Source organism: Oryctolagus cuniculus, chromosome 5 (genome assembly GCF_051225735.1).
Source record: "Oryctolagus cuniculus isolate XC-2025 breed Fujian yellow rabbit chromosome 5, ASM5122573v1, whole genome shotgun sequence".
Taxonomy (NCBI): domain Eukaryota; kingdom Metazoa; phylum Chordata; class Mammalia; order Lagomorpha; family Leporidae; genus Oryctolagus; species Oryctolagus cuniculus.
In genome coordinates, this window is record NC_142871.1 from 61,562,759 (window position 1) to 61,575,616 (window position 12,858).

Genomic DNA, 12,858 nt, shown 5'->3' on the forward strand with positions numbered 1-12,858 from the left:
TTCAATAACCTCTCACATAATTTGAGGTTTTTTTGCACATTTAATTAATATTTATTTATCTGAGAAGCAGAGAGAAAAACATAGAGACAGAGAGCAGGTGCTCCCAGCCACTGGTTCACTCCCCAGATGTCCTCAATAGCCAGGACTGGGCCAGGGCCAAAGCTGGTAGCTGGGAAATCTACTCAGATCTTCCATGTGGGTGGCAGGGACCCAATTAGTTGAGCCATTACCACTTTCTTCCAGAGTCTGCATTAACGAGAAGCTGGAGTTCAGCAGCCAGGAATCTAACTGAGGTACACCAGTGTAGGACAGAGGCGTCTCAACTGTCAGGTTAAATACCCACCCCTCACTAATGGTTTACTAGCCACTGTTGTTCCTTGCCTGACTCAGCTATTACTCTGGGGGTCTGTAAAAGCCCTGGAGCAAAGGTTGTTGACTTCTGAGTCAGCACGTGACCTTGTCCCACAACACTGACAATTCCCACAACACTGACAATTTCGACCTACCACATTAAAAACAAGCAGTTACCACAAGTACGTACCTAGCTTCATCGGGATGAGTAACCCGTACAGAATCATTGGGTATATAGATCATATTTGTATCTTCAATCTTATATATTGCATGACCTCCAATATCTGCCATCTTCCTCCGTTTAGTTATTAACACAATATAGTAGCCTTCTAAAAACCTGACAAACCCTGGACAACAAAAAGAAAGACAAAGTTTTATAAACTTATTAGTACATTTGGATACAAATTTTAAATGCCAAAGATTTTTTACCCATTTCCTACTTCACTAGTTTTTTAATTTATGGCCATTTAAATTTTAAGTTGTGTTAGAATTATTCTCTAGAAACACCATTTTACTAACATTTATCTCACCAAAAAAACATAACCCTAAACAACTTTATTTAGTCATTCCTTTTAGTCCCATTCCAAATACAACTGAGGAACCTTAAGCAAGTATATACATAGGGTACGTCAAAGGTTCATGTGAAAATGAAATTAAAAGCTAAGTTTATTGGGGTGGGTGTTTAGCCTAGTGGTTAAGACACCAGTTAAGCTGGCCATATCCCACATCCGAGTATCTGGGTTTCACACCTAGCTCTGGCTCCAGACTCCTTCCTGCCAATGTAGCCCTAGAAGGCAGCTCTGATGGTTCAAGTATTTGGGTTCCTGACTCCCACTATGGGAGACCCGGATTGAATTCCTGGCTCTCAGTTTCTGCCCAGCTCAGTGCTGGACATTGCATTTGAGGGAGTGAACTAATGAATGGGAGCTTGCTCTCCCTTTCTATCTGTCTCTGTGCCAGATTAATTAATTAATTAAATTTTTTAAAGGTTGGAGATAGGAGGACAAACATTTAACCTAGTGGTTCAGACACTTGCATTTCATATCAGAGCCTGAGTTCAATAGCTGGCTCTACTGCTGACTCCAATTTCCTGGTAATGCAGATCGTAGGGGACAGCAGGTGACAGGTGACAGGTGAAAGTAGCTGGATTCCTGCCACCCCTGTGGGAGACTCAGATAAATTCCCATCTCCTGGCTTCAGCCTGGCCCACTGACAGCCACTACAGGCATTTGGGGAGTGAATTAGAGATGGGAGCCCTCATTCTCTGTCTGTCAAATAAAGATTTTTTAAAATATATGTTTATTGGGGCCGTGGCTCACTTGGTTAATCCTCTGTCTGCGGTGCCGGCATTCCATATGGGTGCAGGGTTCTAGTCCCGGTTGCTCCTCTTCCAGTCCAGTTCTCTGCTGTGGCCCGGGAGGGCAGTGGAGGATGGTCCAAGTCCTTGGGCCCCTGCACCTGCATGGGAGACCAGGAAGAGGCTCCTGGCTCCTGGCTTGGGATCGGTACAGCGCCGCCCGTAGTGGCCATTTGGGGAGTGAACCAATGGAAGGAAGACCTTTGTCTCTGTCTCTCTCTCACTGTCTATAACTCTACCTGAAGCATACTTACATGGTTCAAAATAGTAATAATAATAAAATATGTTTGTTTTGGTACAAAAGCTTTTTGAAAACCGTGCATAGTTTTTTCATGAGCTTTTTGAAGATATCTGTACGAGATTAAGGAGAGGTAATGTTTGATAGACAGAGACAGGCTTGGTTTTACAAATATGGAAAATTCCTAGAGATCTGTTGCACACTGAGGTACATATAGTTAACACTGTTGCACTAAACACTTAAAAATGATTAACATGGTAAATTTTATGTTATGTGCTTTTATCAAAATTAAATATATCCACATACACATACATACATACACACAAACACACACACACACACAACTGATGAAGAGGGAAGAAATTATAGTATAGGAAAACAATGTTAAAAAAGTAAAATGAAGCCAAGAAGTGGAGGCAACACATAAGAAGGCATCTTAAGGCCCTGTGTACTATTCCCCACATCTGCCTCTGCATTTCCTAATAGATAAAGCAAAGAGGAACGACCATGCATCCAATTACTCCATAAAAAATAGCTGAAATCAAAATCCAAGCCAGTTACTTGGAAAAGCTACTCCAGTTCTAAGAACTGAGAGGTAAGCCTGGTCTGAGACCTCCTAACAGGGTGTGTGTTTAAGGAGAATTCTCCAGCAGTATCGAGCGTACATTTATTGCACAGGGCTGTTTCAGATGTCAAAGTCCAATAAAGAAATGCCGCTCTCTGCAAACTAAAAGGATTCAGGCAAGGCACACAGCTGAATGATGGTCTAATTCCATTTGAACATGAAATTTAAATATCTATGGTAGCATTTTCCTAAATGTGTTACCCATGAAATACAAGTTAACAGATTCCAGAGGTGGAGGTGAGGGGAGGACTACCTGTGAGCAAATGAGAGAAACACTGGACTAAAAAGGAAAAAAAAAAAAAAAAAACAGATAAAATCTCAGAACCTTATAGTACTGTGAATCCTGATGGGGAACAGACTAAGTGCCTTTCTAGAATCATTTGACCGTGAGTCTCCCGGCCCCCCTACTACACACACTTATTAATGGATAAACATTCAGAGGAAGCTATTTTGGGAAATGTTGTAACACTGGCATCCCACATGGGCACTGGCTCATTTCCCAGCTGTTCCACTTCTGATCCAGCTCCCTGCTAATGAACTGAGAAAAGCAGCATAAGATAATCCAAGTGCTTGGGCCCCTGTAGCCATGTGGGACACCTGGGTGAAGCTCTTGGTTCCTGGCTTTGGCCTGGCTCAGCCCTAGGCATTGTGGCCATTTGGGGAGTGAACCAGCAGATGGAAGATTCTCTCGCTCTCGCTCTCGCTCTTGCTCTCTCTAGCTCTTTCAAATAAATAAAAGCTTTAAAAAAGACTCAAATGTGTTGATGTTCAGTAGCATAAAATTCTCAGCAACACACTAGTTACCATAAAGTCTTTTTTTTTTAAAGTTTATTTATTTATTTGAGAGGCAGAGCTACAGGCAGAGAAGACACAGAGAGAAAGATCACACCCCAATGGCTGCAATGTCAGAGCTGAGCAGATCCAAAGCCAGGAGCCAGGAATTTCTTGCAGGTCTCCCATGCAGGTGCAGGAGCCCAAGGACTTGGGCCATCTTCTACTGCATTCCCAGGCTATAGCAGAGAGCTGGATCAGAAGTAGAACAGTGGGGACTCAAACCAGTGCCAGTATGGGATGCCAGCACTGCAGGTGGTGGCTTTATCTACCCTGCCACAACGCCGACCCCACCATAACAGTCTTTATCAAAAACTTTCTGCCTCCCAAACTTTTGCTTTGGGAGTTAAAACTACTTTGGTGGTGGGTAGGAGGAGAGTACTTCTGAAAAGGCAATATGAGAAGCTCATCAGACCCTTTCCCCAGTGAAACAGCATAACTGGTGAAAATTAAAAAAGCAAACCTAACATTGAACATTTCTGGAAATTGTCCTAAGAGTATACTGCAAGTAGGGAAATATTTAGTTAAAAAAAAAAAATCCAGTAGATCTTGCTAAGAACAGCAGGTTTGTGGCATATGAATCATGGTCTGCTTCCCTGCCAGCCATTGTGACAGGCTGGGTACTCCAGGCAGGAGCAGCCACTAAAACAGGGCTCCTTCCTCTCGCCCCAGTTCCCAGTCTAGGACCACAGGTTTCTGCTCATGAGGGGCAGGCCGCCTGCATTTCTCATCCCCTCCAGCTGTTGCAGAAGCTCTATTCCAGTCAAGTGTGGCTGAGGCTTGGCCTCCCATCTTCTACCTAGCTCTACTTGCAGAGCGGAGGCTCTGCCCCAGGCAGGACAGAGGGAGGATGCTGGGCCCAGCAGCCTCCACTCCAGGTCACTCACGGAGCAAGTGCACAGTCACATACTGCTGACTTCTCTACAGAAGCAATGGAGGCCAGAGGCACTAAGGTGACATATTCCAAGTATTGAAAGAAAAAATTGTCAACCAAGAATCTCAAATCTAGCACAACTATTTTCAAAACAAATTTCTCACACATAAGTGTTTGCACATGCTTGTTCTTGCTCTCCCCCTCTTTCTCTCTCCACACGCGCATGCACACACACACACACACACACACACTCTATAAAACCTAGGATCCTGTGCTGTGGATTTGTGGTCTAGAATTGGCAAATATCAATGGACTATGTCTTCTTGTTCTCAGCCAATAACAACGACAAAAAAAAAAAACTACTAATTGAATACATTAACATAAATGAGTTGAAATCTATAATGGAAAGATGTCTTGAGGACTTTATGGGCCATGTGACTGAGAAAAAAAATACGAGTAAAACAAAAACAAATACTTGTATTTTAGAGATCTACAAAGCCCAAAGTGCTTTAAAAAAAAAAAAGTTCATTTATGCTTATTTTCCTCTTGGAGACAAGCCAAGCACTCCCTTATTAAAGCCAAAGGACACAGAAGTGAGAAGCGAGGGGAAAAAGCTGAAGACAAGCTCATAAAAGGCAAGTTAAGAAGTAGTTGTTCTTTTAGAAAGATAAAACTTACAAAAGTAAGGCTCTTGGAAGCATTATTAAAAAAAAAAAAATCTCTAAGAGAGAATCCAATTGTGTTTAAGTAATAAACATTTCCAAAATAAATTAGCGTTCCTTTTATTCTTGCTATATATTTTTAAACAAAATTCTCTGTAGTAATTGCTCTCAACCTGCCTTCCAATTGAATTTTAATGTTATGTTATTAGAGCCAGTCTATTTGTATCGTTCTATATTTCCTTTCATAACTTGTGAGAAAGTAAATACAATGCACAAAAGAGACTCTTCTCTTCGAGCTCAAATGCTTATGGCACACTGTAAATGAAATCACAGGGGCTTTGTACATCGGAGCTTTCTGGAACCAAAGTGACACCTCTAACATCAAATTCTGCAGCCCAGACTTGTTGATGTCACTACACTGGGTCTTCAAGCTATCTTTAAGGGTGTTGTTTTAGCTTTTTTTAAAATCTTTTTCTAATTTTTTTTAAAGATTCATTTATTTATTCTAAAGTCAGAGCCACACAGAGAGAGGAGAGGCAGAGAGAGAGAGGTCTCCATCCAATGGTTCACTCTCCAATTGGTCCCAACAGCCAGAACTGTGCCAAACCGAAGCCAGGAGCCAGGAGCCTCTTCAGGGTCTCCCACGTGGGTGCAGGGGCCCAAGCACTTGAGTCATCTTCCACTGCTTTCCCCAGCCACAGCAGAGAGCTGGATTGGAAGTGGAGCAGCTGAGTCTTGAACCGGCGCCCATATGGGACGCCGGCGCTTCAGGTCAGGGCATTAACCCACTGCACCATAGTGCCGGCCCCAAAGGTGTTGCTTTAAATAACAGCTCAGTCTGCTACAACGACACTTCTCCTATGTACTAGTAGCTCAAAAGAGTGTCCTCTGACAGCCGACATGGGCAGGGAAGACGCAGACTTGAGGGCTATGTATTGAAAAGGCACGACGAGCATGTGTACAAAGCTGTTTTCACAGCGTCCTACCCAAGTCTACAGCAGGAGAGTTTCTCAGACTTGTCCTAGTGAATGAAGTGTCCCGACAGGTGGAGAGCTGCGGCTGAAGCATCGGCGAAGGCTGAGAGAGGGGGAGGGGTTGTTGGGGATACAGCCACCCGAGAACAACAGCAACTTCCCCTCCTTCGGGCTGGCCTTCATCGACGTGGAGAAAGCCAGGATAGAGAATTCTCCCAAACCCTTTGTGGCGGGAAGGAAGTTCTTTGTGCCCCTGCAAAGAATCATGGCTTATCCCAAACTGTACTGCATCTGCCCTAATGAAGACGTGATGAGGTCACTGGTGGACGACTGCATCAGCTTGAGCAGCGATGGTTCTGCAGTGGTGGTTGACCTACACGATCATTATGATTATCTGTTTGAAATTTGAGCCATGCTTATTTCCTGAAATTCAGGGTTTTTAGTGACAGTTGGGCTATCACTAAATAGAAAATTTTAATTTTCTGTGTAGTCATAATTCAGGTAATTTTTTTAAGTTGTACCCCAAAAGTCATGTCTTTAGCAGGTAGACAGGTGAGTCTAACACAGAGCCAGACTCCTTTTCACCTAAGAAGGATATTAGGGTTTAGCTAAAGGTGGTAGGTTTTCCTTTGAAACCATAAGTTTTCTGTTTTCCCAGGAATGAAGAAATTGGATGTGGTAACGTGTCAGTTTTTAACTTATGCATATATATTTTATGTTAGAATATGTTGTATGTGACATTAAAAGTTTTAAAAGAAAAAAAAAAGAGATCTGAGGGGTCAGGACTGCAGACCAGCAGCTATTGGCTTCATTCATCTGACTTGGGACCAGGTCAAAGGGTTCCAGGACAGGCGCTCATGGTCCCATCAAGTGTTTTCTGAAATGTCCCACTGGCTGTCAAATAGCAATGCAGCAGGTCAGGAATTGGCAGTGTAGCCAAAGGACTGGATCAATCCATATCTTAGCAAAGAAAAGCCTTTCATGTACCTAATACTCAAATACGGTCTTGGAACCAGTGCTGGCCCATGAGCTTCCAGTCCTATAAACAAGCTTAGAGTCAGGGTTGAGAAACTTTGAAGCAATTTGAATCAGCTTCACCTGACTGTATGATCAATAAACCTGCCTGGAATAGGAAACAGGCCGGTTTGAGCATTACTGGACTTGCGCACTGAGTCACACATGTACAAGCTGCAACAAGTGCTGCATAGCAGGTTTGTGTATTGGTCTGCAGTATACTGGGAGAAAACCTGGTCCTTCATTACACAGAGTTGTGGAGCGTTGCTCTAGAGTCTTATAGAGTATGTATTAAATTAGCCATGATAATAGTCTAAAACATCCCAACAAAAACATTCTGCACACATCAGGCATGCCGGAAAAGTTGGTAGAGAACAGAAGACAATCATAGTCACGTCATACATGCATTATCCTGACAACTTGACTACACATTTCTCAAAGATAAGTATTCTGTATTTTATGATTTTAGTGTCCTTTATTGTTTATGAGATAGTAACAGGAAAACCATAGACTTTATTAATTCTCTGTTCATTTGTCAGGGATTCTAAACCGTATCTACATGGTTAAACTAGAATACATAAAACACATAGCCATAAAAACAATGAATGTCAGTCAGTGCATGACTATGTGACTCCCATCCAAGAAGTCTCAAACCCAAGAGGTTTCTACCTGTAGGACGCGTAGCAGAGAAGTCCCCTTTAAGAATGTCACCTTATGAGAAACACGGAGACACTTCAGACCTCACCAGAGTTTGTTAACTAATACTTGGTTGTAAAATAATGTCTACTACAAACTTGGCTATCAGTTGGTTCAAATAAACTTCTGGTCTTTCAAGTTTGCTTATCAATAGATTAAAAAGGGGCCAGCTTTGTGCCATAGCAGGTTAAGCCATATAGGCTCTGGCTCATGTCCCAACTGCTCCACTTCCAATTCTGCCCCCCTGTTAATGACCTGGGAAAAACAGCAGAACATGGCCCAAGTTTTTGGGTACCTGCCACCCATTTGGGAGACCCAGAAGAAGCACCTGGCTCCTGGCTTTGGCCTGGCTCAACACTGGCCATTGCTACCATCTGGAGAATGGAGAGTATATGGAAGCCCTCTCTCACCCTCTTTCTCTGTAGCTCTGATTTTCAAAATAAGTAAATCTTAAAAAAAAAAAAAAGAGGCAAGAAATATTGCCAAAAGCAATCATGTCAAGAATAAGAAAAATGACAGAAGTACCATAAAAACACAACAGTCTTCAAGGCTACTTAATGTAAAGTCAAACAGCCCCAAAACAACTCCAGAACACCCAAGGGCAGCTATTTTTTAAACAAAGTTCAATAACTGATCTTCACTTCCTTATGGCTTAATCATCAAGGAAGTTTTAATTTTGAATAATAAACCTTGGCTAAGAGGAATTCAGTACTACATATACCTTAGGAAATTTCCATGAAAAATGTTAATAATAAAGTATCAGCATTTAAAGCAGTAAGAGTAAAGCCTATCACAGTTAAGACATACTTTATTTTGAGCTTCCTTTATCTTAAATTTAAAATGAGTACTTAAAGTAGAATTAGACATATGTGGAATTTATGGAACACACCTCAGATGACATATGCAGACATAACATGCCTATAACATTTGTCCAACCAACAGGTACCCTCAAAGGCAAGCAGAAGGCATATAAAAGGGGCCAGGTCCAAGGAAAAAAACCTATCAGGCAGTCACCTGAGACACGACATGGGCCTAAATGGGTGCCACATGAATGGCCATGAGAGCACTCTGAGAAAAATTCCAAATACGGCAGAATAGAATCAAAGTTCCAACAAACACAGTCACAAAATAGGAAATCTGAATCAGAAAACCTAACATGAGAATTAGAAAACTTACAGCATTGTCACATTCATACTACCTTGGTTAACAGCTACACACAATGCAGTGGGATTAAGAAGCACAGAGATGGAACAGGCGTATGGCACAGCAAGTTAAACTCCTGCTTGGGACACCTACAGCCCGGCTCCTCCACTTCTAATCCAACTTCATCTTGATGCAGCTGTCAGCATATGATGACCCAAGTACCTGGGCTTCTGTCCCTTATGTGGGAGAGCCGAATGAAGTGCCTGTGTACACCTGGGAAATGAACCAGTGGCTGGAAGATCTCTCTCTCTCTCTCTCTCTCTCAATCTCTCTCTTCATCCCACCCTTCTTCCCACCTCCCTCCCTCTCTGCCACTCTGTACTTCAAATAAATGAGTCTTTAAAAAAATAAACCTGCAAAAAAAAGAGAAACAGATTTGTATGAATGTACACATGTATAAAATAATAAAAGAAGCACAGAGGTAAATTCATAAGTGTTTAAAAAAAGAAAAAATAAACAGACTCAAATAAGGCAATGGCAGCAGAGATGCTGTGCTTTGGCTTCCAAGTCCCCAAGAAATCTAGCTTTCCCCCCCTGCTGCTCAACCTTCCAGCACCTGGGGGCATCTTCATGCTTATGCCTCTGCTGTTGGAGATCCCTCCCTTCTTGTCCGCCTTGGTCTATACCTTACTCCTCCTTCAGACTCCAGCTTGAGTCTCATCTACTCCATGCAATCTTTCCTGACCATTCCAGGTCCAAGTAAACTAACTTTTTAAAAAAGTTTTCAAGTATTAATTTTACTAATGTTATCACAGTAGTTTTTAATTTTTTACTTATTTACTTATTATTTGAAAGGCACAGGCATACACTTGGGGGTAGAGAGAGAGAGAGATCTTCCATTTACAAGCTCACAGCGAAATGGCTGCAACAGCTGTGGAGGGCCAGGCTAAAGCCAGGATCCTAGAACTCAATCGTACCTTCCAGCATCACTGAACAGTAGGGCTTGGCTCTTAATTATAATTTTCCAGTTGCTCCCTGAGCACTGGTTTTTGTCCTCTGTCCACAGCAATCAGAGCCAAACCCATAACAGAGGAAAGACAGGCTTTCTGCCCCCAGCAAGTGAGACAGAGCATCTCACCACAGTTAGGGAGTATGTAGAGCACTCCAGGTCAGGAGAAGCTCAGGTAAAACTTAGATGAAGGGGCTCAGACCAAAGCAAAGCAGTACTTAAAGAGACCACTATCGAGTATGGACAAGGAAGCAGACCCAGGGTCCTGTTTAACATTGAAAACAGGACAAAGTTAGCACAATTACTGAATATTGTGTTTCCAGAAACTTCTCACTTGAGCCTCTGAACTAGAATTGTACATTGAAGCTGCTTCTTTGTGTCAAAATGACTTACATTGCCCAGGAAGAATAAGATGCTTTATTTTACTGATAACAATGTCAAGCAGCAAAGTTTCTGCCTGCCTGTGATTTTCAAGAACAAAGCTTCCCAGTGAGACAGAACACAGCAGACACCCAGGGGAAGGAGGTTGTGATACCTCACAGCTGTGAGCTGTCCTTAGGAGAAATTGTTTTAAAGCTCATCTTACTGCATCTGTCATTCCAACCAATGAATGACAGGGCAAATGTTTACAATGCCAGCTAACCTATAGGTTTTTTTCAAGGTTTATGTATGTGAAAGGCAGAGAGATAGAAAGAGAAGGAGAGATAGAAAAAGAAGGAGAGAGAGAAAGAGAGAGACAGAGAGAATCTTCTATCTACTGGTTCACTCCCCAAATGCTTTTAACAGCTAGTTCTGTGCCAGGCCAAAGCCAGGAGCCAGGAACTCTACCCTGGTCTCCCACAGGGTGGCAGGGACCCAAACACTTGAGCCATTATCTGCTGCCTTCCCAGGAAAACTAATATTCCTGCTGGATGGGAGGCAGAGTAGCCAGGACTCCAACCAGGCACTCAGATACGGGATGCAGGTGTCGTGAGCAGAGGCATTAACCCACTGCGCCACAATGCCTGTCCCCAGTTTTTACTTTTTCATTCCACAGCAAGCCACACAGCAGAATCTTCAAAGGCAAGAAACTCTGTGTATATTTGTTTGTATTCTATATAAAACTAAGCAGTGCTGAGCACAAAAGCAGATACTATATGAATGCTGTTCAATATCCGATTGGTGAATAATGAAGTGTCAAACAACCAAAGCCCACAGATGATGGGTTTAAGTACAAAGCTAGATAGCCTGAAAACTCTCTTCACTTGTTCTATGCAGAAAAAGAGAAAGAAAACAAAAGAATGCAGTAAGAGGTCGCATGCTTCTTACCCACAACACCAAAAGCCGAGACAGCACGAAACAACCCGGAGGATCCTTTCTGTCCCATCTTCGTTCTGTTGCCCAGGTCCAGGCGGCCAAGAAGCTCCCTCACTTCCTGCTGAGTATACACGTGCTGAACAGAAGCACAGTGCATCATAAGATTATTTATGACTTACCCCCGGAAAGCCCACCAGAACCATTAGCTTCACAGAGAAGTATGTGATAACGTGTGGCTCAGCTACGGTTTTAAAAAGCCAACAAGTTCTTTCATTATTAGATCACTTTTTCTGCTATACTTAAGCATTGTGCCAAAACCTTATACTCTGAACCAGACATTCAGGGACTTAAGAGATCTGTAGAAAACTTTCAAGAAGTTTGTGAATCCTCTAAAATTGTATATAAGGTTTTGGCTATTTGTGCATTTTTATGAGAAGGCCCATTGCTTGTCTTAGCTTCTCACAGGGCTCCTTGATCAACTACTCCCAACTCCAAATACATCCAAGAACCACTGCACTCTATTAATAGGAACTCCCAGGCAGGTGGCAGGGGTACGGACACTCAGTAATGCAGGAAGTCACAATACAGAATTTATCTTAAATTATTACAGCACAGGGACCAGCACTGTGGTGCAGTGAGTTTAGACACCATTCGTGATACCGGCATCTCATACTGGAGCACCAGTTCAAATTCATGCCATTTCACTTCCAGTCTAGCTCCCTACTAATGCACCTGGGAAGGCAGCAAAAGATGGCCCAAGTGCTTGGGTCCCTGTCATCCATGTAAGAGACTGGATGGAGTTCTTAGCTCCTTGGCTTTAGCCGAGCCCGGACCCAGGCATTGTGCCCATCAGGGAAGTGAACCAGTGGACAAAGGAGCTCTCTATCTCTGTCTCTCCCCCTTTCTCTCTGTCCCTACCACTCTTTCAAGTAAAAACATCTTTAAAAGAAATTATTATACCACAGAAAATATTTTGGCAAAGAGCTTAATGGAAATGGGTCCCACAATGTAGCTACTAATATGCTTCAGGAATCAACCAGGAATCCACATGGATTCAAAAATATTCTCAGACAGCAACTTCAATACAAAAAGTAAGTTATGTTCTCCCATTTGCAAAAGTTAAAATTAACTGGTCTATACCCAATGCATTGTAGAGAACTATGACTAATAGTTTCATGTTTTTGTGTCACTTGAATTAAGTGTCTGTATTCCTGACTTTGGATACTATAGTGTCTGGATAAGAACAGCTTGGGTGGGGGCCGGCGCTGTGGCACAGCAGGTAAAGCTGCCATCTGTGGCGCCAGCATCCCATCTGGGTGCTGGTACATGTCCCGGCTGCTCCACTTCCGATCCAGCTCCTGAGAGTGGCTTGGGAAAGCAGTAGAAGATGGCCCAAGTCCATGGGCCCCTGCACCCACGTGAGAGACCCAGAAGAAGCTCTTTGCTCCTGGCTTTGGACCAGCCCAGCTCCAGCCATTGTGGTCATTTAGGGAGTGAACCAGAAGATGGAAGATCTCTCTCTCTGTGTCTCTCCCTCTCTCTTTCTCTGGAGCTCTGCCTTTCAAATAAAGAAATATTAAAAATAAAAACAGCTTAGGTGGTCTTAAGTGTCTAGCAAGTTATCAGAACAGGTAAGAGTTTTGAACAGAATGAAGTCGTAGCATAGGCGTCTCCCCTGGCCACGAAGAGTTTTGCATTAAAGCACAGCAATGGGTCATCTCTTTGGGAGAGGCAAGATCAAGTTATACTGAATCCTTAAAATGTTAGCTCTTCAAGGAAATGTCTTTA

General features: G+C 42.8%; 1 protein-coding gene across 3 annotated transcripts in view; it reads right to left on the bottom strand.

The window, feature by feature from the left end:
- FIG4 (FIG4 phosphoinositide 5-phosphatase) overlaps positions 1-12,858 on the bottom strand; it is a 125,501-nt gene that overhangs the window by 92,876 nt on the left and 19,767 nt on the right. The window contains exons 3-5 of one of the 3 annotated variants that reach the window (XM_089333822.1): positions 11,083-11,206; positions 1,671-1,809; positions 542-698 (exon numbers count right to left, since the gene is read on the bottom strand). In XM_089333822.1, coding sequence (XP_089189948.1) covers positions 542-642 — 101 coding nt within the window. In that variant the 5' untranslated portion in view covers positions 643-698; positions 1,671-1,809; positions 11,083-11,206. The remainder of the gene's footprint in view (positions 1-541; positions 699-1,670; positions 1,810-11,082; positions 11,207-12,858) is intronic. The other 2 variants (XM_002714901.6, XM_089333823.1) reach the window with 2 other exon arrangements.